Genomic DNA, 24,791 nt, shown 5'->3' with positions numbered 1-24,791 from the left:
ACTGTAATAAACTATAGTGATATTGGGTCATCCTTTTGCATGTGGGGTGAGTATGATGATACCTCAAATTTTCAGCAAACAATATGGCCTCGAGCTGCAGCAGCTGCGGGAATTCTTGCAACAAAATATATTGTGTATTCATTTTTATGGATGCCCATCTCGAATTAAGGCAGATGGTAGAAATTTTCTATTTTAATCTTAAATCATTTTACACTCTTGTGTTTTCATTCACTCTCCAATTTCTGTTTCCATAGAGTGCTTATGGAGTAGGAAGGAAGCCATTTTCCCTCTAGATACATCAACAAAACTGCATTACCCTGATTACTTTACTTCATATGCCTATTGCATAGGCGCGGGATGCAAGCTGCTCCAGTCAGAAATTTCTATGCTCAATGACATCCAATCAGTTTCACTACTTTGTCACTTAAATTACCTTTGGGTTGGGTTAAGATTAAAACATTCAAGTCTTCGTTGCCAACTAGAATTCTTTGGAATGACATTGACCTTCAGTTTGAAGTTTTTTTTACTATTCCTCAAAATTGGGGTCTTTCCAATTCCTGAAGCAAGCCAAACCTGAAAGTCATTGTACTAGTTTCTGAATTTCCACACTTGACCAACAACGCTCTGACTTGAATCTTCATGCATGTGCGCACTGGTCTTGCTTGCTAGTCAGGCAATGAGCAGGAATTTCAATCCAATCTTCAAACTTTGCCTTAAATTTAGTCTTATGTGGGACAATTTTAATCCAACCTTCAAACTTTGTCTTAAATTTAGATCTTGTGTGGGACACATTAAAAAATTCTTATCATTTATTCCAAAAATTATAATAATAATAACAACGAATAAATGACGTGATCTGTTTTTAAAAAATAAGTAAAAAAATTTAATTTTACGCTTCTAAGAATAAAATTAAAAGAAAATTGAGAAATATTCTTTTGATTAGGTTAATATGATGCCCACGTATGCTTCAAATATAATTGGTGCAACATCAAACTCTTTGTCTTCTATCTTCATTAACTTAGAGATAAATTTCTTAACAAAGAGATGAGACAATTTTATCAATAGAGATGAAAACTCTATTAACGTTGTTTGTTGAGGAAGGAGACGATTGCAGCTTTCAAAAAAATGAAAATAATGATAGTCACTATAATTAGAAAGAGAGAAAAAATTCTAAAAATTTAAAGGAAAAATGATATTTTTTAAAATTAAAATTGAAATAAAATATCAGTTTTTAAAATTAAAAAAAATATAATTATATATTTTTCAATATTATAAATAAAATAATAATTTTATTTTTAATTATAATAAAAATTAATTTTTAAATTTTTTAAATTTGATGAATATATATTAAAAAATGAGCTAAAGCTCGCTAGAAAATATTCTTTTGGCCTTACTAAATGTTTCCAATTATGTTATTTATTTGGTCGTTATTTTCCTTGTAAAATTCCCTTTAGATGATTTTACGTCCAGAAACACTTTTTGAAAAATCACTTCCAAAACGCATCATCATAAGTAATAATATCAATCTAAACATTTTGTGAAAAAAAAAATTAAAAAGAAAAGTCTCAACTCTCGTCACAGTCAAACAAAGAAAGAAAGACACCTTTGAAAATGACTTCTAATCACCATTTCTTTTCTATATTTTCCCTCTCTATCTCCTTCTATCCTTCACTCAAATAACTTCTTTCTTCACACCTTACGCTGTTTATTTCTCTCTGTAAGTCTCAAATTTTAGCACTCTTAAGTTTTCTTCGTCTCTGTAGCATCAAATTTGTTTATATATATATATATATATATATATATATATATATATATATATATATATATATATATATTGTAGTACATCAAGGGAAAAAAAGACGAAGAAAAACAAAAACCCTGTAGATTCTTATTAGTTTGGTGTTTTTATATCTACTTTCGTTTTGTGGGTTATGAAGTTTTGTTAGTACTAGGGAATTTTCAGACTCAGACTAGGGCTTTTGCTCTTCTTATTGATGATTTTTTTTTGTTAGTTTTTTTTTTTTTTTCATGTGAAGTTCAAGTTTATTGCGTGTTCTGCTGACGTAGTGGGGTTTTTGCTTGTTTATTTTGGGACTGTTATGGAGGTAATTCATGACTTCAATGGATAAACTTATTAATTAACTGTTATAATTTTTGTTGTGCAGTGAGTCAATCTGCGGTTTATGCTTCCTGGTTCCTGGAAGATGTTTTGGCGATCGGCTTCATGGTCTGCCTCTCATACTTCATCTCAGAACCCTGAAACTGAAGAGAAAGATTTCAGTGATCCAAATGGTGGCAATAGTGGAAACAACAATCAAATTTGCGGGTTTCCTGCCCCATTAACTCCGCGTTCCCAACAGAATTCTAAGGCACCGTCTTGTTTGCTGCCTCTGCAACCATTATCTATTGAGCGCCGTAGCCTAGATGAGTGGCCCAAGGCAAGTTCTGATGATCTTGGTGAGTGGACACAGCCTCCAACGCCAAGTGGGAACAAGAATGGTGAGAGATTGAAGTTGGATTTATCATCAATTCAGCGAAACTAAGAGAGGAATGGTGGGCTTGTGAAGAGGGATAAGATTGCATTCTTTGATAAAGAATGTTCTAAAGTGGCAGAACATATGTATCTTGGTGGAGAAACTGTTGCGAGAGATAGGGACATATTAAAACAAAATGGGATTACACATGTTTTGAACTGTGTGGGTATTGTTTGTCCTGAGTATTTCAGAGCTGATTTTGTGTACAGAACCTTGTGGTTGCAGGATAGTCCATCAGAGGATATTATTAGCATTTTATATGATGTTTTTGATTATTTTGAAGATGTGAGGGAAAAAGGTGGAAGGGTTTTTGTTCATTGTTGTCAGGGGGTATCACGGTCCACATTGTTGGTTATTGCATATCTCATGTGGAGAGAAGGACAGAGTTTTGATGATGCTTTCCAGTATGTGAAGGCAGCAAGAGGTATTGCTGACCCAAACATGGGTTTTGCATGCCAGTTATTACAGTGCCAAAAGAGGGTTCATGGCTTCCCTCTTAGTCCCAGTTCATTGTTGAGGATGTATAGGATTGCCCCACACTCCCCGTATGATCCATTACATTTAGTCCCAAAAATGTTGAATGATCCTTCACCAATGGCTCTTGACTCTAGAGGTGCATTTATTGTTTTTTTCCTTCTGCTATATATAATTGGATTGGTAAGAACTGTGAGACTATCATGGAAAGGGATGCAAGAGGAGATGTTTGTCAAATTGTTCGGTATGAGAAAGCACAGGGGCCCATGGTAATAATAAAGGAAGGGGAGGAACCAGCTTATTTTTGGGATGCCTTTTCGAACTTCTTACCTTTGATGGATAAATCTAGAAATGAAGTGGAGATTGGGGAATTAACAATTAAGATATGTCCTGGTGAGAGGAAAGTAGATTCATATGATGTTGATTATGAGATTTTTCTGAAAGCTGCAATGGGAGGTTTTGTCCCTCCAATTGCATTATCAGAAAATGAACATGAAACCCACCTTCCTGCTAGAGAAAGCAGCTGGAGTATGCTTAGGTGTAAGTTTACCTTAGTTGATATGAAAGTGTTTGTCTCAGTGCCTAAGATATCCCTATCTTGAGTTTATTCAGATTCTATGTTGTTACTATGCACATTATCTCCGTTGTCATCTACTTCATCATTATCGTCTAGATCTTCTTCACCCCCTTTTCTCTCTCCTGATTCAGTTTCTTCTGATTCAAGTACCAGTTCAACGTCTTTCTCAGAGTCCTCAATGGATTCTCCTTTAGCAGCATCGTGTTCTCTTCCAGTGGTTTCAACTTGGTCTGACTTTTCTAACTTGTCCCTTAAATCTAAAACTTCATGTCAAGACATTAGCATACCAAAGCCTCTTGCTGTGAACAGCACTTTGCCGCCATCTACTCGGTCTTCTTTATCACCAGTCAAAAGAGTTTCACCTTCCCTTGCTGAGCGAAGAGGTAGCTTGTCTAAGTCTCTTAAGTTGCCAGTGATGACGAGTAATGTAAGGGAAAACAGTAATCCGGCTATTTTGACCGGTCAAGTAGATGATGTCAAAATAAACAACAATAGTTACACATTTTGTAAACCAGATAGTATAGAAATTGTATTTGAGGGCAAGAAAGCTATTAGAAAGAGATCAGAGGAACTAACTCACATGTTCCAGTTGAAGATACCTCCAGGTAGAATAGCTAGTTCTAACTCATGTCTCAAGGAATTCACCCCTGTTAATAATTTTTCTGAATCTTGTAGAAATTTTTCTGTTGGGGAAGGCCTTAACTCCAAAATACCAAATGGTTTGCTAAAAAGCATAACAGCTAAATGTAATGAAATGCAACCTTTAGTGTGTCACTGGCCTACTTTTGAAAAGGTAGAAAAATTTGTCTCCACTGATCTAAACTCAAGATCTGCTTTTGCAATTTTTCCCCCTAGTGCAGATTTGGGGAAAAGTATTGCTAAGGTTCTGTATTTATGGGTAGGAAGATCTCATTGTCATGAGAAAAGTCAGATTCAGTTAGATAACAGCCTTCAGTCAAGGGATCTAGAAGATATTGACTGGAATCAATTTGGATATGATATTCTAATTCAGATGGGTCTACCAAAGGACACTCCAATTAAGGTATTTAAACTTGGCTTATTTTATATGTTTTCTTTTGTGTATAAAATTTGTAATTTTTTTGTTAATTGTTGACTAATTCTGTTGATAGTTCCAGCTTTATGGTATGTGCTGTATCAAAAAATCTTATTGTGCTATTTCTTGCTTCGTCCTGTTGTTAGCTTCTTTCTAGCAGTTAGTGTTACTTTCAAGTTATCAGCTTTTTGCTTACATGTCCTTTGAGGCATTAAGTTATTCACACAATATGCCTATATCGAAAGGAATCATAAAACTTTGATTTTGGTTTGACAATGTGAGATTATTTTGTGATGTTCTTTGGTCAGTTCAGTTGGATTAAATAACCCATACACGTGCTTATTAATTCTGCTGTTCTAAATGTGCATGTTTACCGCTGCTTATAAACAGATTATTAAAGAAAATGAAGAACCAGCGGAATTTCTTGCATGGTTGAGCACATTGTAGCTCTAGTGAGGGCCAGAATAGAATGCTTAACCTAGTAGCATATTGTTATTGGATGTATTCAACTGGATTAGTTCACTACTCTATCGAGCAACAGAACAAACTCCTCTGACGAAACTGTTGAGGTAACTATATCTTTGTTTCTTTTGAGAAGATAATGAGCTGCCTGTATTGGTGTCAGAAATCTTTTTAATGATATGGTGGGTGGCTAGATGAGCAATTATTTTGGATGGTTTGTTCTGTCACTTGGCATCTATAGCAAAATATAGAAAATGACATTTGGTAGAAGAATATTGGTTTTTGCCATTCACGACTAATGAGTTGAGATGAATAGAATGGTGTTTTTTCTCTTTAGATCATAATTTATATTTAATCCTCATCTGCAAGCATTGGTTTACACCAAGTAATTTATCTACTTAATATGTCAGTTGGCATAAACCTTCATAAACGCATTGTGAGTTATCTGGTCTCGATGGAAATGGTGTTGGTGAGTGGAGCTGTCAGTAGCTGGCAGGATTGAACTTTTGAAGCAGCTTGTGGTTAAGTGAGGATGTTGCTGTGCCAATTGGTTTTAGTATTTTGTTTGTTAATGAAAATTTTGATTTTCATCAAAAAACCCGGAAAAGAAAAACTCATTTGTGTGTTTATTCTTATGTTGTTTGCAGGTGCTGCTTAGTTTGTCGCTATTCACCTGGTTGTACAATGATGCAACATCTTGGTCACCTAAAATCATTTGTTCCACAGATTGAACCTTCTTGTCTATTCATTGTTACTTGAAACAGATTCTGACGCCCTTATTCAGGCAGAATAGAATATTGAAATTTCCATTTCCTTCCGCAGTCTCTTTTGTCTCCTGCCTCTCCACTTTATGTTGCTCAATTTTTGTTAAGTTAAATTTTTAAAGTCTGCAGCACAATCCCCATATTTAGCAATGCAATTAGTAATAGTGGCCACACAAAGCCTTATAAGATAACTACATTTGGCTTTGTGATTAGTCTATTTCTGATTAAAGGTGTATTAGGCTTTATAAATTAACTTTCACATATAGATAATTGTTTATTTGTTTGACATGTTTATCTCCAAATAAAAATTATGTTATGTTACATTGTTTTGTTGAACTTTATCTAAAAGATTTTTTGGGCTTTAGAATTTATAACACTTTATTCTCAATTTAATGTTAACATTTTAATTAAATATGCGCTTTAATATCAAATTTATGAAATTGAACGAAATTAGAAATTTTGCAAAGGTGATGGTTGAAATTAAGATAGGTAAAATGTTATCATTAGTTTATTTGTTAATAAAATTAACATTAATATTGATTTTACTTATTGTTACGACTACCGTAGAGGGACATTTTCAATAATAAATTTTATGAATAATAACTTAAAAAATGGAATGAATGATTTAACTCTATATATATACACCCTTTTAAGTATAATTTACAAGTTTACGAATATGCCTTTAAAAAATAAATTTTATGAATAATAAATTACCCTTTAAGTATAATTTACAAGTTTATATCTTTTTAAATTAAATCCAATAACTCTTATCTCACTCTTTTCACTTTAAATAAAAAATTCTTTTGTTGTTCATCTCTATCGATTCTGTTAAAAATTTTAATAGGATATTTATATTAAATATTCTAATAGAACAATTTTTATAGTATATCTTTTTTTTGTTCGATTTTTTTTTGTATATTGCTCTTTCTTGAAGTAGATTCTTAAGTTTCTAACAGCTTTAATGCTTTGAATGATTAATTGAAGATTATGAGTGGAGATAGTGTTCACTTAAAGTTACTTCAGCTTGTATTTGTTAGTGAATTATTTTCATTGGACTTTATTTATATCATAGATGTTGGTTGGTTACAATGAGTTTAGTCATGGCGGCCATAAGTTAGCTGGGCCTCAATTAAACATGTGAAAAAGCCCGGTTCAGAAGAAAGCAGGTCAAATTAGTAATTTCTGGACTATATATAGAGGTTCGCTTCGTCGTCAAAAACCCTACTCGGTGAAGCCGCAGCAGCTCTTGCTCTCTCAGTCTCTCAGAAAGGTTTCCTTTTGAACTTGAATTCAAAACGTTTTTGTTTCCTTTTGAAAATCCTTTCATTTGATTCCAAACGCATTATTATCTTCTAGAAGAGTGCCTTCTTGCTGTTGTTTTCTAACTATTTTCATAGATCTGCTTCTGTTGTAGTTCTCTCTCTTCTTTTTGTTGTTGTTGTTGTTCGTTTTAGTCAATTTTTGATTCAGTGTTGATGGATTCAGTTTTGTAGGCTGACCGTTTTGTCTTTTGTTTGTTTTTGGTGTTTTCATAGGGTAAGTAGTGCTTCAGAAGGAGAGTCCAATGGCTCCTGCTAAAGGTAATTTCTTTTATTGAATTTATTACGGTGTTTTGTTTATTGATTTATCTATAAATAACATAAATAAATGACAATGTTTGCCTTTTTGTTGGATGTGTTAGTGAGTTATCTTCTGATTATTTTATTTCCAAAATCTAGGTTTTGATAGAATGGGAACCTAAATGAATGAAATGTGCAAAAACGTTGGAAATCGTTAGGAACAATAAATGTCTCTAATTTTTTTGTTATGTTTATTTTTTCTGTGATGGGAATATTGCTGCTTAAATTTGGATATTGGTAGATAGTTTGCTTTGGTTATTTTTTGTTAGAACATGAACTTTAGGAGCATGTCTGTGAAATCAGTAGGATTTTAGCTTTGTTTCTTGTTTTTTTCTGACAGATATGGTTTATAAAATTTATTAGTGTTATTAATTCTCGAGTAAATGTTTTGTTAATCAGATTTGGTTCTCTCGTGTTTTGGTGTATGGTACTTATGACAGACTTGAGAAGCTACTTCTAAATTGCTATTGTTATTACCCTGTTCTTCCAGAATTTTTCCTGGTTCTATGCCCGTGTTTACTCATTGGTTGCTGACTTTAATAATTATTGACCTTTTGCAGTTGACAGCGCAAAAAAGAATGATCCGAAGTCTCAGGCCACAAAGGTTGCCAAGGCTGTAAAATCTGGGCCAACCTTTAAGAAGAAAGCTAAGAAAATCAGGACTACCGTGACATTCCATCGGCCAAAGACATTGAAAAGGGATAGGAACCCTAAGTATCCTCGAATTAGTGCTCCACCAAGGAACAAGTTGGACCACTACCAAATTCTGAAATATCCCCTAACCACTGAGTCAGCAATGAAGAAGATTGAGGACAACAATACCTTGGTTTTTATTGTTGACATCCGTGCTGACAAGAAAAAGATTAAGGATGCAGTAAAGAAGATGTATGACATCCAGACAAAGAAAGTGAATACATTAATCAGGTAGATTTCATTTACTGATATTATAATTACTGAGGAAGTTTAGGAGGATATATACATATCAGCAGTTAGCTTAAACTCTTTTTAGAGTTGAATAATACAACCTGTTAGCTGTTAGATGCTTGTTGAATTTAATGTAGTCAATTTGAATCAAATACATGATGTTCATATTTTTTCCAAAGAGATGACATGATAATTCTGCAACTAATAATCCACATTCATGTCAAGTTTTGTAGAGCAGTCAGAGATCATGTGTTGCTTTCTATATTATCTTTAAGTGGGCAATGGAACTATAAGACAATTGTATTTTAGTCAAAACTGATTTCATCCTTTGTGGTGCAGGCCTGACGGAACAAAGAAGGCGTATGTTAGGCTGACCCCTGACTATGATGCCTTGGATGTGGCAAACAAGATTGGAATTATCTAAGTGATACAAATATGTACTGTTGACAGTTTTGCTAGGAGTGTTGCATTTTGTTAGGACTCCAATATCATTTTGGTTGCCTTTAAATATGTGTTGGGATCTTTTTATTAAAACTTTGCATGAGATGCCTTATTAAGATTTAATTGCTTAAATTCTCTACAAGGATTTTCGATTTAACTATTTTGTGGTGGGCTTGCAATGGTACATTTTCGGTACACAGATATTTTGCATAATTTTATTGTTTAAATTCTTGATACTGCGATATCCGTGAATGGGATGAAATGGTGAGTGAAAATGTTGATGAATTTTTAACAAAGTTTTATTGATTGAGAATGCCGCGGGTTAGATCGAAACTTGTTTAGAGTAGCTGAAATTGTGAAGGTCACCTGCCTGTCATTTTCTAATTTCTCATGTGACAGCGTTTAGATCGGTGCCTGTAAGCTAAAAGCAACGGCCGTTTGATAGATGTTTACGTAATTCTCCTTTCCCTTTAGGTTCAACGAGGTGCACTAGGTTTAAGGGATCTCTTATTAAACTTGAAAAGCAGCCGTAAGGGTTGTTTTAAATTAGCGTGAATAAATAAGTAAAATTATATAATTTATCATATTAATTTTGTAACATTTTTATTATTAAGATGTTGTTCATTTTGATATAGTTTATGGTGATTTTGTTTGGGGGTTTTATAATTCAAAATGTGTGTTTAAAAAGTTTATAGAGTATTTAACTAATCAAATATTTTCATCTTTAAGTAATATGAGATATACAGACAGATCTAATATTTCTCTTATGTTTTATTAATGTAGGATTTGTTAAATACGAGAGAAATGTTGGGTCTATCTGTATATTTTACATTAGAAATATAAGGTCTATCTGTACATTTTATATCAGTTAGAGATGAGAAAATTTGTTTGATTAAATAACAAGTGAGTTTGATCTGTTTTAAGTTACAAATTTAGAAATAAAATCATGATGAATTATGTTCAAAATGAACAATATATTAACAATGAACCCAATTATTAGATCAAAGATGTTATAAATTTAATTGAAATTATAATTATTTTAAAAAGATATATTAATGATACATAATTGGAATAATATGGTTCAAGGATTTTCAACCGCAAATATAATTGATAAACAAGTTGCAACTGGGTAGGCTGTAACACTCTTTATTTAAATATTTGGAATGCGGTCATTTTACGATGATACATGAGGCAAAGCTTAAAATAGAAGCACGAAGAAAGGGAAAAAATGGGTGCTTTGGCAGTGGTGGTGGAAGTCCTTGCATGGTTCAATGATTGGCACTATATTCCCTGGTGTGTAATGACGAGGGAACAAGGGCAATAAATAAAACAATCAGGCCTCCTAACCCTTGAAGAAGAGTACAAAATGGTGCCTGTAGTTCTGAGGTGAGGTGAGATATCCCAAGTCTGATAAGCAAATTTAGGACAACCACATCAAACATTGAAACTTTTGAAGGATTCCACCATTGTTTGCAATCCATCTTTCATCTTCTCCCACCTTCTCTCGTTTGCCTCCACCGTCAATGTGTAGAAATAACCTGTCAACAGTAAGGCTCGATAACACCATCACTGTTTGTTGAACATGATGCAAGTTCAACAATTTTAAAGGCTATCACTTGAACTCTCCTCGTTATGAATCTTAATCGACAATACTAAATGCAATGTACAAAGATGAATATTTCGTGTTTTGGGTGTGAGGTTCACACCGTTGCCATCGGAGATAGCACCAAGAGCGTGGCGGGTGTAGTTGGGAGACTGAGCTATGAACTCAAATGTGCAATAAGCTTTTCCATCAACGTCATTTTTTAGTATACAACACCAGCTAAAATTATGTATCGCTAAAGAAACAAAGGGCAGAAACTGGATAACTAAAACTAATTACTAACACTATCATATGCATACTGACACTTTCTAGCAGTTCAGTAACATCTTTGAATACCTTATCTTGACCTTCAACAACTATTTCCTGTCCATCCCCAAGAAACAGGAAAGATAAATGAGAATCTGGTCATCACACCTTTCTCATATGTAGAATGTGTTAATAAACTTACAATGGATACCTGCCGTCCAGAAGGATAGAGAAATGAGTTTCCATACTTCTTATCAGTGACTGAAAGAAATCCCTTTTTACTTTCAGCAGCAACTAAACCATATCAAGGGTGTCCTCTTAAGACATCAACCATCTTATTCACGGAACCATGGCACTGCATAATTAGCAGGTGGCGTTGATTTCAACACCACTAGAGAACAAAATAACAACAAGACAAGGGAAATTTGAGTAATCCGATAAAGAAACAACTGGTGATGCTCTCTATTTGTTGAAATATAGTAATGCTTACATGATGCCAGGGTTTGGTTAACAAGAGAAACTCAAGGAGCAATGACTCCAGCAGATATATAGGACATAGAAACAAAAATGCACGGATTATGCATGCAAAAAATTTTAACCCTTGGACAAACAAATACATTTCCCCCTCTGTATTACCAATATATTATACAATTGACATCATATATTTTCAAATTTGAATTTCATATCTACAGTTAAATTCCATGATACTGATACTTATGTGTCTCCTTCACCTCTAAAGTCCTTGTAATAAAGACATTCATATGCAAACAAATGAAACCATCAAGGTAATGCTTCCAACATTGCTGTTACCATGGCTGACATATGACTCTAGAATTATCAATTCCTATTGGCAGTAAATATTTGTTAGCATATTTAGACTAAAGTTGAAACAGTAAAAAAAGAAACAATCATTCTAGATATTTTCATCTATGTGAATAATTTTTTTTTCTCTTAACTTTCAGTTAAAGCATCCCATCTACTTCAATTGCAAGGTAAATATACAGAAGCATCAGTAATTAAAGCTTACCATCATAGTCCATATTATTAAATTTGAATGGACTATTCATAAGAACCAACAGTTGTATCATTTTCCATATGACAAACAATTTTACGTTAAAGCTCATAAATCTCACATTTCTCATCTTAGAATTGTTTTAACCACACAGTTTGTTTAATTTTCTTATAATTTTAGAATAATTGCAATTTATGCTAGTGAAACTCTTGAGTAAACAAAACTATAATTTGGAAAAAAAAAAAAAAAAAAAACCTTCTAACTGGTTTCACTATTTACTGAAGACCCAAAACAAACGAAGCATAGACTAATTGTTATATACTTAAACAATGTGCATTGTATATACATAAAACTATGAAACTGAATGCAGATAGTCACACCTTGAGAATTGGAAGAGGAAGCACTCTTTTCCTTTAATCTTCTTGGCTCTGCTCATCTGTCACTGAATACGCGACTTTTCACTTCACTTCGGCTGACTCTAAATGGGGTAAAAACAAAATACATGAAGCCAATGACTATGTCTCACCCGAACTTTGACGAACCTATTAAGCTTGAAAAGTCTGTTTACACACTCATTCCAATGCTGCCACCAAAAAATCCACATTATATTCTGTGATCAGGAGGGGCCTGAAGAGCGGGGGTCTCTGGTGTGGGAATCTTCAAGCCAAATATCAAAAAAACTCTCATCTTCAACTTTCATCATCACAAGTGAATTGCATTCCTAAAATCTCCTATTTCCAGGCTCGATTTCACCAACAATAGATTCTAGAATCACTTTAACATAAAACCATTAACAAATTTCGTGAAAATAGTAGAACATTCAAACTATTTCACATAAAAATTCAACAGAAAATCAATATTTAAACCTTTGAAATCTTCTCCAAAATGACTAAATCTTAGTACTTTAAGCTGTTGAACATGATAAATAACAGTATACTAATCTTTTTGCTCATTTTAATTATTGAAAATTGACTGAAATTGTCACAAAACTGAGTACATATAAAGTTTAGTTACGCCTACAAACTAATATTAGATTTGAATTAAATTGATTAAGTTTTTTTTTTTAAATTTAGATTTATTTGAATTAATTCAAAATAAACTTATAAAAAGATAAGCTCAAACTCGAAGGGTGTTTTATTTATAAGTTTGAAATGTTCAATTTAAATAAATTAATATGATGTTATTTTGATTAATATATATTATAACGATATCATTTTTATCGATTTTTTACTCAATTATTATATTTAAACTTGATTTAAATTTAAATTTAAATTTAATTTTTTTCTAATCGAACCAAATTTAAATTGACTTGGAAAGAGTTCATCAAAGTCAAATCTTGGTTTAAATTTAACCTTTTTAAACTAAACTGAATTTAAAAGAACTTAAACTTTGAATTCGTTTTGACTGAACTAGAATTCAACCCCAGTCTTGTTAGGCATTAATTTTAATTATTTTAATCAATTACCGTCTAAAAAATATAATATATCACTAATACTTAACTTTTATTTTACATTGTTTAGCTTTGCAATTCCCAAGCACAAGCTGTCCTGTCCCCATCAATAATTAAACAGAAAAATAAAAAAAGGGGAACACCAAACAAGGCGTTAAAATTAAAAAAAGAAGCCAGGAGCCAGGGACGGAAACAGGTCAAATGGACTGGCATCTCACACACTCTCAATCATGTCTGCCCTGCCCCCATCTGTATATTTTTATTTATATATATATATATATATATATATATATATATATATCATTATTATTTCACTACAGTCACACTAACCTCACCCACCACACCACCATTTCTTCCACGTGTCATCAACCCAATTCAATTTTCTGTAAGAGAAAATTCTCAACCCCTGAAATTAATAAGTTGACTAGTTTTTTTCCAGAAATAAAAAATTTTCTTGATATTTATGAACTATTAAATTGCCGTTATAATTTAAATTTATCAGATTAATGAATATTTAGTAATTGTAAACTTATTTTAGCACTACAAAGTTAATCAGAAAGAGAAATTATTTAACTTTTGGGGGTGGGGAAGAGGAGGTACATGGCCGGCATTTGACCGTTAACCTGAAAAAAACCTAAAGAAAATGATAACAAAAAAGCACGGTAAATTCTTTTTTATTTTTAATTTTTTCATTCCGTTTTGATGGCGATTTCATCTCTCTCTCTCCTTTCTCATCGCCTTAATCTTTGACTCAGTCCCCCCGTCAAACTCTTTTTTTTTTTTTACTTTCAGAAAACACACAAAGCAAAAGCACGCACAAATTGATTATCTCATTTTGTTGCCAGATATTATAACTTTCCTCTAAATTTAGCAGATCAGCTAAATTTAGAGGGATTCAAAGTCAGTTTCTCCTAGGGTTTAGATACTTTTCTTTTTTACGACAAGATGATGATATCTAGGGGGCTGTTTGGGTGGTCCCCACCGCATATACAGCCCCTAACGCCCGTGTCGGAGGTTTCTGAGCCTCCGGAGTCGCCGTCTCCGTATCTGGACCCCGGTGCCGAGGCGGCAGCGGCGGCCGCTGCTGCCCAGGCGGAGGAAGCGGAGGAAATGGAGGAGGCCGAAGAGATGGAGCCGCCGCCGGCAGCAGTGCCATTCTCGAGGTTGTTTGCCTGCGCAGACCGGCTCGACTGGGTGCTCATGATCGTTGGCTCACTCGCTGCCGCGGCGCACGGAACGGCTCTTGTTGTGTACTTGCACTACTTCGCTAAAGTTATTGAGGTGTTGAGGATTGGAAATACTCAGGATCAGTACCACAGGTTTAGCGAGGTGAGGGTTTTGTTGAGTAAATTTGAGCAAGTTAGTTTTTGTTGGATTCAGGTGAATTTTTAATATTTTTGATGAAAAAGTAAATTTCGTAATTAAGAGATTCGGCTACTATAGTTGATTAGCATTTTTCTTCTGTTTGTCTGGGGAGATTTTTCAGAAAATGAAAGGAGTCAAAATTTTGAGTTTTAGGGATTTGTTGATATTATGTTGCTTTACTTTTATTAGTTTAGGATAGCCGTTTCTTATTTGATAAATGAAGACTATAACTAACGGTTTGTTATAGTTTTGACCATAGGAGAACTTGCATAATTAGTGCTTCTGTTTGGTTATATAACGTTTTGTACTGTTTCATTAATTTTAACATTCATTATTTGGAAGGGCAGTTTAGTATAGTATTAAAATGTGTATACTTAAATTTGAAGATATTGGAAAATTTTTGCCTAGAAAGATCATGTGGTTCAGAATTTAGGGTTTTGATAGAAACGTGAGTAGTATGGAACTGAAAGCAGCTTTTGTGATGCCTTTTGCTTTTACATGATCTGGGTTGGTTGCTATGTATTCTTTTATTTTCCATGTCCAAAATTGGAGGGAAGCCTATGATGCCGTCTTTAGTTGTTCTTCACCATGCTAAGAAAGTTTAATTCAGAACACAGCTGCTGTAGAAATAATCTTACTGCAGTTGTTCTGTTGGAGGTCCTAAAATTCTGATTCACCTATATAATAGATAAGGGAATGTATTGATTAATACTTTTAGTTTCTATTTTGTAAGTACTTGCTGTAATGAGACCCCAAATATATAATGAGCTGTTGTATGATATTTGATACATGGTTCAAATTTAAAAGGGAAAACCATTTGTCGGTATTTACTTTTTTTCATTGTAAAAGGACAAAACATGAGGTCAATCTGACATATTAGGAGGAAAATCTCTATTTTACTTGTGAGGTATTTCTAGAAGAGGACTGCAAAGAACATAATTGGTACTTTTCTATTTTAGATCAGCTCACCAGACAACTTTCCCCACAGAAATTTGATTGTCTGGTGGATACCATGTTGATGAGCTCCACATCCTTCACCTCTCCTCTCTACCCTTTCTTGCTTTCTTATAAAATGAGGATATGCAATTACCTTTTGCTTAATATGTAGATTTTTTTCCTCTGTGGGAAGAGCAAGGTTGGCACAAATACATGTACCTAAAACATTTTCCATATATTATGTACTTGGGTGAAGGGAAAATATATAGTCTGTGAGAACTGCTTTGGTCTATTAAATATGGCTGCTCTTTAGTTTGAAGTGTTTACCTGAAAGTATTGCTATATCATACTTTCTAAAGTACTATTACTATGGTTGGGAGAATATGTTACCTGTGAAGGCAATTAGGGCTGGATTTAAACCGAACTTAGCTCGACCTAAGGGGAGTCGAGCTCGAGCTCGCCTCAAAGTTATTCGAGCTCAACTTGCTTGAGTTTGGCTATATTGTTGACCCAAGTTGAGCTTAGTTTTTAACTCTGTTTGGTACTGTATCTGAGTAAAAAATAACTAAAACGATGTTGTTTTGATATGTATTGATTAAAAAGATGTTATTTTAGTTGATTCTTATTGAATTTTTTCATATTAATGAGCTTGGTGATCCGAATGCCCTTTAAGCTTGAGCTTAAAAATAATTAACTTTTAGGCTTGAGTTCAAGCTCGTTTTGGGCTTGTTCAAGCTGAGGTCAAACAAGCTCGGCTCAAATTCAGCCGTAAAGGCAACTCTTGGTCAACATTGAGCATTTGAATTTTTTTCCTTCTATATTCAATTAGTTTTTGTCAGAGCTGGAAATTTTGGATTTAGATGAACTCTAATTTGACTTACTTTTTTCTTCATGCAGCTTGCTTTGACCATTGTTTATATAGCTGTGGGTGTTTTTGTTGCTGGTTGGATTGGTAAATATTAATATCAACTCTGAATCAACTACCATCACATATCTTTTTTTTTCTCATGGATGATTTTTCTTTGCAGCCTTTAATACTAACTTTTTCTTTGCAATAGAGGTTTCATGTTGGATTTTAACTGGAGAACGGCAGACTGCTGTCATCAGATCAAAATATGTTCAAGTTTTGCTTAACCAAGACATGAGTTTTTTTGATACTTATGGTAATAATGGGGATATTGTGAGCCAAGTGTTGAGTGATGTGCTGCTCATTCAATCTGCTCTTAGTGAAAAAGTATGTTTGATCTAAAGCTTAGCCTTTCATGTCTTTGTCTTGCCTGGTATAAATATTTAATTGATTCTCTGGTGGGACTTCCCTTGGCCTTGGATGATGCAGGTTGGAAATTATATTCATAACATGGCAACATTTTTCAGTGGTCTTGTTATTGGGTTTGTCAACTGTTGGCAGATTGCACTCTTAACATTAGGCACTGGTCCATTTATTGTTGCTGCGGGAGGGATATCAAATATATTTCTTCATAGGCTTGCTGAGAATATTCAAGATGCATATGCTGAAGCAGCCAGCATTGCTGAACAGGTCTCACTTGTTCCTTCTCACTCTCGTCTACCATTTATAGCATCAATGTTCAGGCTTGGATTTCTCTCTTGTTAGCAAAAACTTTCTGAATGTTGGTTCTTTTAGAGTTTTAGAGTCTGAACTTTATAGATTATGGTGCTTTGTGGTTACTTCATTACGAATTTATTTACAGCGCCACCTTTGTTTTTGTTATGATCTTCTGTGTCTTTTCAAATCCTAATTGATGCATGACTTAGCATACTAATTTAAATAGTCTCATATAAAATAAAAAGGTGAGAGGAAGCAAGAAAGAAAAAGATATATCTTCTGTTTAGTTTTAATCTTGCAATCCTATGATTGTTGGAATATTTTTACTTCATTTTCTTCAAATCAGATGTACTGACTTTGGGTGTTGTTACTGGGGAATAATTTGAATTGAAGATTAATGTTGTCTCCCATGTCAACTGCACGATCTTTCTAAAGGGTTTGGTAAACGTGTTTATTATTTGGAAGTTTAATAACATAAAATTGGTGAATGGAACTAGTTCTTTACTCATGGATTTGTTGATTTAATGTACATAATGCTTATATTAGCTTGCCATCACTTGCTGTTCATAAGAAGAAAAGACAATAAAATTACCTACCAATGTACAATTACTTAATACTTTGAAGCTGGCTTTGAGAATCCCTTGTTAAAAATTGGTTTTAATCAAGAATGGTTGTAGTCATTATGGTGGAAAGTTTATTGACAAAGGTTCTAACATGAAAATAATTTGTTAAATTGTGCAGGCAGTCTCTTATATTAGGACCTTATATGCATTTACTAATGAAACTTTGGCCAAGTATTCTTATGCAACCTCATTACAAGCTACTTTGAGATATGGTATACTGATTAGTCTTGTGCAAGGACTTGGACTTGGATTTACATATGGTCTTGCTATATGTTCTTGTGCCTTACAACTTTGGGTTGGGAGATTCCTAGTTACACGTAACAAAGCTCATGGTGGTGAAATTATAACAGCTTTGTTTGCTGTAATTTTAAGTGGCCTGTAAGCATCTTATTCTTACTTTTTCCTGTTGCCTTTTGTTTCTAACTATCTTATTTATAATTTCTTCTGTCTCTTATAGTGGGCTGAATCAAGCAGCAACAAATTTCTATTCATTTGACCAAGGGCGGATTGCTGCTTATAGACTTTTTGAGATGATAAGCAGATCATCCTCAACTACTAATCAGGACGGAAACAGCCTATCATCAGTGCATGGAAATATAGAGTTTAGGAATGTATATTTCAGTTACCTTTCTCGCCCTGAGATTCCTATCTTGAGTGGATTTTACCTCACTGTACCTGCTAAAAAAACTGTAGCACTTGTTGGCAGAAATGGATCTGGGAAAAGCAGTATTATCCCACTCATGGAGCGTTTTTATGATCCAACATTAGGTAATATGGCCATGATACTGTTTTCATTAAAGTGGTTGCCTCACTATTTCTCTTAAAGTTCTTCTTAGTGATTATTTTTGCTGTAGATTCTAATGCTTTTTTCTTTTTGTGGTGCAGGAGAGGTTCTTTTGGATGGTGAGAATATAAAGAACTTGAAATTGGAATGGCTGAGAAGCCAAATAGGACTGGTCACACAGGAGCCTGCTTTGCTGAGTTTGAGTATCAGAGATAATATTGCTTATGGGCGGGATGCTGCTTTGGATCATATTGAAGAGGCCGCTAAAATAGCACATGCACATACATTTATCAGCTCACTTGAGAGGGGATATGAGACACTGGTAAAAAATTAAAAGTTGTATCATGATAAATTCTCTCCCTTAGTGTCTTCTCCTGGGAAATTAATTTATGTGCATTTCAGGTGGGTAGGGCTGGTTTAGCCTTGACAGAAGAGCAAAAGATAAAACTTTCTATAGCTAGAGCGGTGCTTTTAAACCCATCGATTCTTTTGCTTGATGAGGTCACTGGTGGGCTTGATTTTGAAGCTGAAAGAGCTGTTCAGGAGGCTCTGGATCTGCTTATGTTGGGACGTTCAACCATAATAATTGCTCGACGGCTTAGTCTTATAAGGAATGCTGATTATATAGCTGTGATGGAAGAGGGTCAACTTGTTGAAATGGGTACACATGATGAACTATTAACCCTGGATGGCTTGTACGCGGAGCTTCTCAAATGTGAAGAAGCAGCAAAACTTCCTAGGAGGTATGCATACCATGATGGGAAATATCATAGTAAAAGTGTATAGTTGTTTCTGGAATACTTGTTATGTTTTCTAAGTGTATCCTGCCTTCAAATTAAATAGCTATACATTTCTTCTACCTAACATATTTATGGAATGTGTTTTTCTGTCCAGGATGCCAGTCAGACACTACAAGGAAACTGCATCTTTCCAAATTGAAAAGGATTCTTCTGCAAATCACAGCTTCCAAGAACCATTATCCCCCAAAATGCAGAAATCACCTTCTCTTCAGAGAATTGGCATGTTCAGGCCCACAGATGGTGCTTTTGACTCGCTAGAATCTCCAGCAGTTCGTAGCCCGCCAGCAGAGAAAATGCTGGAAAATGGTCTGCCCTTGGATGCGTCTGATAAGGAACCATCGATCCAAAGGCAAGATAGTTTTGAAATGAGACTACCAGAATTACCAAAGATTGATGTACAGTCTGCAAATCAACAAATATCAAATGGTTCCGACCCTGAATCCCCTATATCACCCCTTTTGACATCTGATCCTAAAAATGAACGCTCCCATTCACAGACATTTAGTCGACCCCATAGTCACTCCGATGACATTTCAATGAAGATTAGAGAAGCAAAGGATACAGAGCATCGGAAAGCACCATCATTTTGGAGACTAGCACAGCTTAGTTTTGCTGAGTGGCTCTATGCTGTGTTAGGAAGCATTGGTGCTGCCATTTTTGGTTCTTTCAATCCTCTGCTTGCTTACGTTATTGCATTGATAGTAACAGAATACTATAAACGTGGTGAACATCATCACCTACGTCAGGAAGTAGACAAATGGTGCTTGATAATTACCTGCATGGGTATAGTGACAGTTGTTGCCAACTTTTTGCAGCACTTCTACTTCGGTATTATGGGGGAGAAAATGACTGAACGAGTAAGGAGAATGATGTTCTCAGGTATAAGAGCCCTTGGGTATCTTCATATTTTTTCCTTTGTTCCCCGAATTCTTTGTATGCAAACTCTATGTTATTAATGCTTTTCAATTATATGACAGCAATGCTGAGGAATGAAGTTGGTTGGTTTGATGAAGAGGATAATAGTGCTGACGCATTGTCCATGCGCTTGGCAAATGATGCTACATTTGTTAGAGCTGCTTTTAGCAACCGTCTTTCCATATTTATACAGGATAGTGCTGCTGTTATTGTGGCTGTACTTATTGGGATGTTGCTACAGTGGCGATTAGCACTTGTAGCATTAGCAACCTTGCCAATACTCACTGTGTCTGCCATAGCCCAGGTTTGCATTGTCATTACCTGCTTTTTATGATGCTATGAACAATTCTACCAAGATTTGATTTCGTCAAGGGCCCTAATCAATGTATCAGACAATACTTTTTTTCTCATGATCTTATTATTGTCTCTCATACATCCTTGTAGAATCAATTTTAGGGTGTTTCATGTATATCTTCAAGTCAGAGGATGCAGTCACAGCAAAATGATAAGCAGTTGGGCTCTTCATAACTTCCTTCTAGCCATAAGGAGTTGTGCCCTTTTGCTTGTATCCTCTGTACTGCAGCTTTTGTTTCTTCAAATTTTTGTTTTCTAATAAATCCTTTTAAAAGAAAGAAAATAAAATAGAAGAAGAAAGAAACAAAAAGGATGTTGTACTCCAACAGCAGTTTGCTATTTCATTTTTACTGATTGATGGTGGGTTGTGATATCTGACAATTTATATATTGCAGAAATTGTGGCTTGCTGGATTTTCAAGGGGCATCCAGGAGATGCACAGGAAGGCATCGTTAGTCCTTGAGGATGCAGTTAGAAATATTTACACTGTGGTAGCATTTTGTGCTGGCAACAAAGTAATGGAGCTCTATAGATTGCAGCTGAAAAAAATATTCAAACAGAGTTTCTTTCATGGGATGGCCATTGGGTTTGCATTTGGTTTTTCACAGTTTCTTCTTTTTGCCTGTAATGCTCTTCTTCTTTGGTATACTGCTATTTCCGTTAGAGATGGCCATATGGATTTGCCTACAGCTCTCAAGGAGTACATGGTTTTCTCTTTCGCAACATTTGCACTTGTGGAACCATTTGGATTGGCTCCTTATATACTTAAAAGGCGTAAATCTCTCACATCAGTTTTTGAAATTATAGATCGAGTGCCTAAGATTGATCCAGATGATAATGCAGCATTAAAGCCCCCTAATGTTTATGGAAGCATTGAGTTAAAAAATGTTGATTTCTGTTATCCAAGTCGCCCGGAGGTGTTAGTATTGAGCAATTTCAGTCTGAAAGTCAGTGGGGGACAAACTATAGCTGTGGTTGGAGTTTCAGGGTCTGGAAAAAGCACTATAATATCTTTGATTGAGAGATTTTATGATCCAGTTGCTGGTCAGGTTCTACTAGATGGGCGAGATCTGAAACTTTATAACTTGAGATGGTTGAGAAACCATTTAGGAATTGTTCAGCAGGAGCCCATTATCTTCTCAACGACAATAAGGGAGAATATAATTTATGCAAGGCACAATGCTAGTGAAGCTGAGATGAAAGAGGCTGCAAGAATAGCTAATGCTCACCATTTCATCAGCAGCTTGCCTCATGGTTATGACACACATGTAGGAATGAGGGGTGTGGACTTGACCCCGGGACAAAAACAGAGAATTGCTATCGCCCGAGTAGTGCTGAAGAATGCGCCCATATTGTTACTGGATGAAGCTAGTTCATCCATCGAGTCAGAGTCAAGTCGAGTAGTGCAGGAGGCTCTTGATACACTGATAATGGGAAACAAAACAACCATACTGATAGCTCATAGAGCTGCAATGATGAGGCATGTAGACAACATAGTAGTTCTTAATGGAGGGCGAATTGTGGAGGAAGGGACGCATGATTCTTTGGTAGCAAAAAATGGTTTGTATGTCTGTTTGATGCAACCCCACTTTGGGAAAGGTTTACGTCAACACCGATTGATATAGTTATATTTGGGATTGATTGTGACTTAAAAGTGGTTGATCTGTGTGGTTCTCATTCTGCTCATTTTGAATTGCTGTAAATGTTTACACGTGCTAGATTTTCCTGAATATGTTCTGGTTGGAGATTCCACGATGAGTTAGGGCAAATTAGAAGGATGAAGGATGAGGCCTGTAACAATATACCGGGATTGGCGGACACTTGCGGGAACTAGTTAAATTGTTTAAATATAGGACTTAGAAGTAAGAAGTTTGAAATTTGGTTGGGGTTGGATGCATATTCTTTATGGAGGCAAGCATTGTTAGATTGCAGTTGAAAGCTGCCTCCATGGTATATTAATTTGTTTATTAATCAGAAGATGGAAGTTAATTTTAGTCCTGCAGTATAGAGGTGTGTTTCTTTCTTGGCTATCCCAGTATTTGTAAGAGCAAAATTTTGTAACTCTGTTGAATCTGTGTTTCTGTAAAAATTTTACACTTGTGAAATCTGATTGAGTTTAGAAGAAGATAGAACCCAGGGGATAGTTGTAATCTTTGTAAATAAATATTTGTGATAGTTTTCATCAATGTCTTCTGATATATATTTACAACAAATGATAAAAATTTTGTTGCTCATTAGGATTAAACAAATATAGTCTCTCTTTTAAGAAAGTCGAGCTTGATAATATAAAATTTCAGATATCAAGCACTCTGAAAGAGTCTGCCACCAGTTTTAGCTTATTCCGGAGCTTTTTCCATCGTCTATCAAGTGCACCAACAACCAGTGTGTAATATCTCCCTGAATCAAATCACATATTTAGTACCAAATTGTTTCAAATGGAAATTCTAAGTTCTCCAGCTACTGATAAAGGAAGACAGTTTATGGAAACTCGAGAAATCGAACTTGGATGATTACCATTGGCAATGGCTATGGTTGCGAAGGAATGGCTTGAGTAATTTGGGGAAGTCAATTTGTATTCAAATGCATAGTAGTTTTTCCCATCTATAGTCCTCTGCATTCAGTAGGGAAAATGAGAAATTTTGTGGTCCGAAAGGAAACGTATCTCTCTAAATTGGAGAATTAGATATAGAATTACAAACCTCTTGCATGTCTTCTATGTCAGCAATTTGATTTGGTGTGGCATATACATGCTTAACCAAATTATAAACAACCTGCACAACAAACAAATAGGTGAAGTAAAGGATCCTCTTCATTGTTAAATTTAGATTAAGCCCAGAAAAAATGATCATTCATCACCTCATTCACAGGACCCAAATCATGGATATCCTTTTTGTCAGTTGGTATAAATCTCACTCGAACAAACTGAAACTGCAAGATTCTGTCCTTGAACGCAGAATCATGTCCTACGAAGTCACAATCCTAAACAAGAATCACCAAGACATATGCTGAGTTTAAGCTTTTTCTTCCAAAATGAACTATCATTTGCTCAACTTACTATCCAATCCGAGGGGTAAATATACGAATACCCGTCTCTAGGATCAACAAACGCCTGATAATTTTTAGGAATCCCTACACAATGACAGCAATCAGGGGGGTTTAATGTCAGATTAAGTTGCATATCAAGGTATCAATTCCATAGAGATTATATATATAGGTCCTGTTACCTTGAGCTAAGAGAGGATTCGTAGGGAGTAATCTTGCAGTCAGAATTCCAGCTCCCAACAGTAGCAGCCGTCTCTTGCAATTACCTAAATTCAACAAAAAAGAATAAATATATGACTTCTCACAGAAAAATTGATCTGGGTATTTCTAGAACATGATTTTTCATCATGGGTATCCTACTTTCTTCAATGGAAGCGGTCTCTCTTGGGCATGTGATAGAGTTTTGACAAGAAAAAAGATTTGGATGGGGCACATTCAACTGAAACATAAGCAAGACATCAACAGGATGTTAGTAGTGTGAAAGAATGTTAAAATGTGAAAATGAAAATGAAGGACAGACCTTGTTTGATAAGGGACAAGAAACACAGAGAGATGAAAGTGCCATGTTTTCAGTAAAGAGAAGCAAGTTCTCACGATAAGATGGATAGTGGATAGTGCAGTTTGGCTTTATGTGGCTCAGGACCTTGTGGATTTGTTTCCCTCTCTTCTTGTATTGGTTTATGATTTACTGGATGATTGATTTTAGTTTTTTTTTTTTCTCAACAATTAAATAACTATAATATATGCACTTAAAACTATCAAATTCACATAATATGTTTTCTGTTTTATAAATTATTAGTTGGACTAGTTTAAATTACATAAGATTAATGAACTCAATTGATAAAGTAAAATCTTTTTTTTTTTCTAGGAGAGAGCATTTATTTCTCAATTCTCAAATAATAATGTTATTCATATATGCATTTGGCCAGGTTTGGTACTTATTTACCTGTGCATGCAATCTATTACTGAAAAAACTACTATATATTTGTTGTGTAATTATCCAGGTTTAAAAGGGGAAAATAATTTTCTAATTAAAGTTTAATCTCTTTGAAATTAATTAAAGTTTAATTAATTTTCTAATTAAACTTGATTGTGTCATATTCATATCAAAATAAATTTGTTTGACATTGATTCATTCTCTACAGATTGTTTCCACTCTCAAAAACTAGACTTAAGCCAAAGAAAAATCAAACTACAAATTTGAAACCCAAAAAAAAAAAAAAAATCCCTACTTAAATTTCTTAAGGC

At 34.6% G+C, this 24,791-nt stretch overlaps 3 protein-coding genes and 2 pseudogenes across 3 annotated transcripts; 3 read left to right on the top strand and 2 right to left on the bottom strand.

The window, feature by feature from the left end:
- Positions 1-1,567: 1,567 nt before the first annotated feature.
- On the top strand, positions 1,568-5,922 carry LOC123193572 (annotated as a pseudogene).
- Positions 5,923-7,024: 1,102 nt separating this feature from the next.
- LOC123192265 (60S ribosomal protein L23a-like) lies at positions 7,025-9,006 on the top strand. Its single transcript, XM_044604748.1, has 4 exons — positions 7,025-7,135; positions 7,401-7,445; positions 8,045-8,408; positions 8,748-9,006. The coding sequence occupies exons 2-4, from the start codon at positions 7,430-7,432 to the stop codon at positions 8,830-8,832; spliced, it is 465 nt and encodes a 154-aa protein (XP_044460683.1). The 5' UTR covers positions 7,025-7,135; positions 7,401-7,429; the 3' UTR covers positions 8,833-9,006.
- A 1,277-nt stretch (positions 9,007-10,283) lies between these two features.
- LOC123192058 lies at positions 10,284-11,255 on the bottom strand (annotated as a pseudogene).
- Positions 11,256-13,707: 2,452 nt separating this feature from the next.
- Positions 13,708-22,687, top strand: LOC123192879 (ABC transporter B family member 20). The gene is made up of 11 exons (XM_044605570.1): positions 13,708-14,489; positions 16,359-16,413; positions 16,520-16,695; positions 16,798-16,998; positions 17,767-18,026; positions 18,106-18,416; positions 18,534-18,754; positions 18,835-19,175; positions 19,327-20,111; positions 20,210-20,451; positions 20,897-22,687. The coding sequence occupies exons 1-11, from the start codon at positions 14,106-14,108 to the stop codon at positions 22,124-22,126; spliced, it is 4,206 nt and encodes a 1,401-aa protein (XP_044461505.1). The 5' UTR covers positions 13,708-14,105; the 3' UTR covers positions 22,127-22,687.
- Positions 22,643-24,222, bottom strand: LOC123192880 (photosynthetic NDH subunit of lumenal location 1, chloroplastic). The gene is made up of 8 exons (XM_044605571.1): positions 24,064-24,222; positions 23,904-23,982; positions 23,726-23,809; positions 23,557-23,630; positions 23,358-23,480; positions 23,201-23,272; positions 23,016-23,112; positions 22,643-22,898 (listed from the first exon to the last, which is right to left on the bottom strand). Exons 1-8 carry the CDS (start codon positions 24,106-24,108, stop codon positions 22,795-22,797), a joined length of 678 nt encoding a protein of 225 aa, XP_044461506.1. The 5' UTR covers positions 24,109-24,222; the 3' UTR covers positions 22,643-22,794.
- Positions 24,223-24,791: the final 569 nt, after the last annotated feature.

The sequence above is a fragment of the Mangifera indica genome, chromosome 12 (genome assembly GCF_011075055.1).
Source record: "Mangifera indica cultivar Alphonso chromosome 12, CATAS_Mindica_2.1, whole genome shotgun sequence".
NCBI classification, from domain to species: Eukaryota; Viridiplantae; Streptophyta; class Magnoliopsida; order Sapindales; family Anacardiaceae; genus Mangifera; species Mangifera indica.
This window is presented reverse-complemented; position numbering and strand designations above follow the sequence as displayed.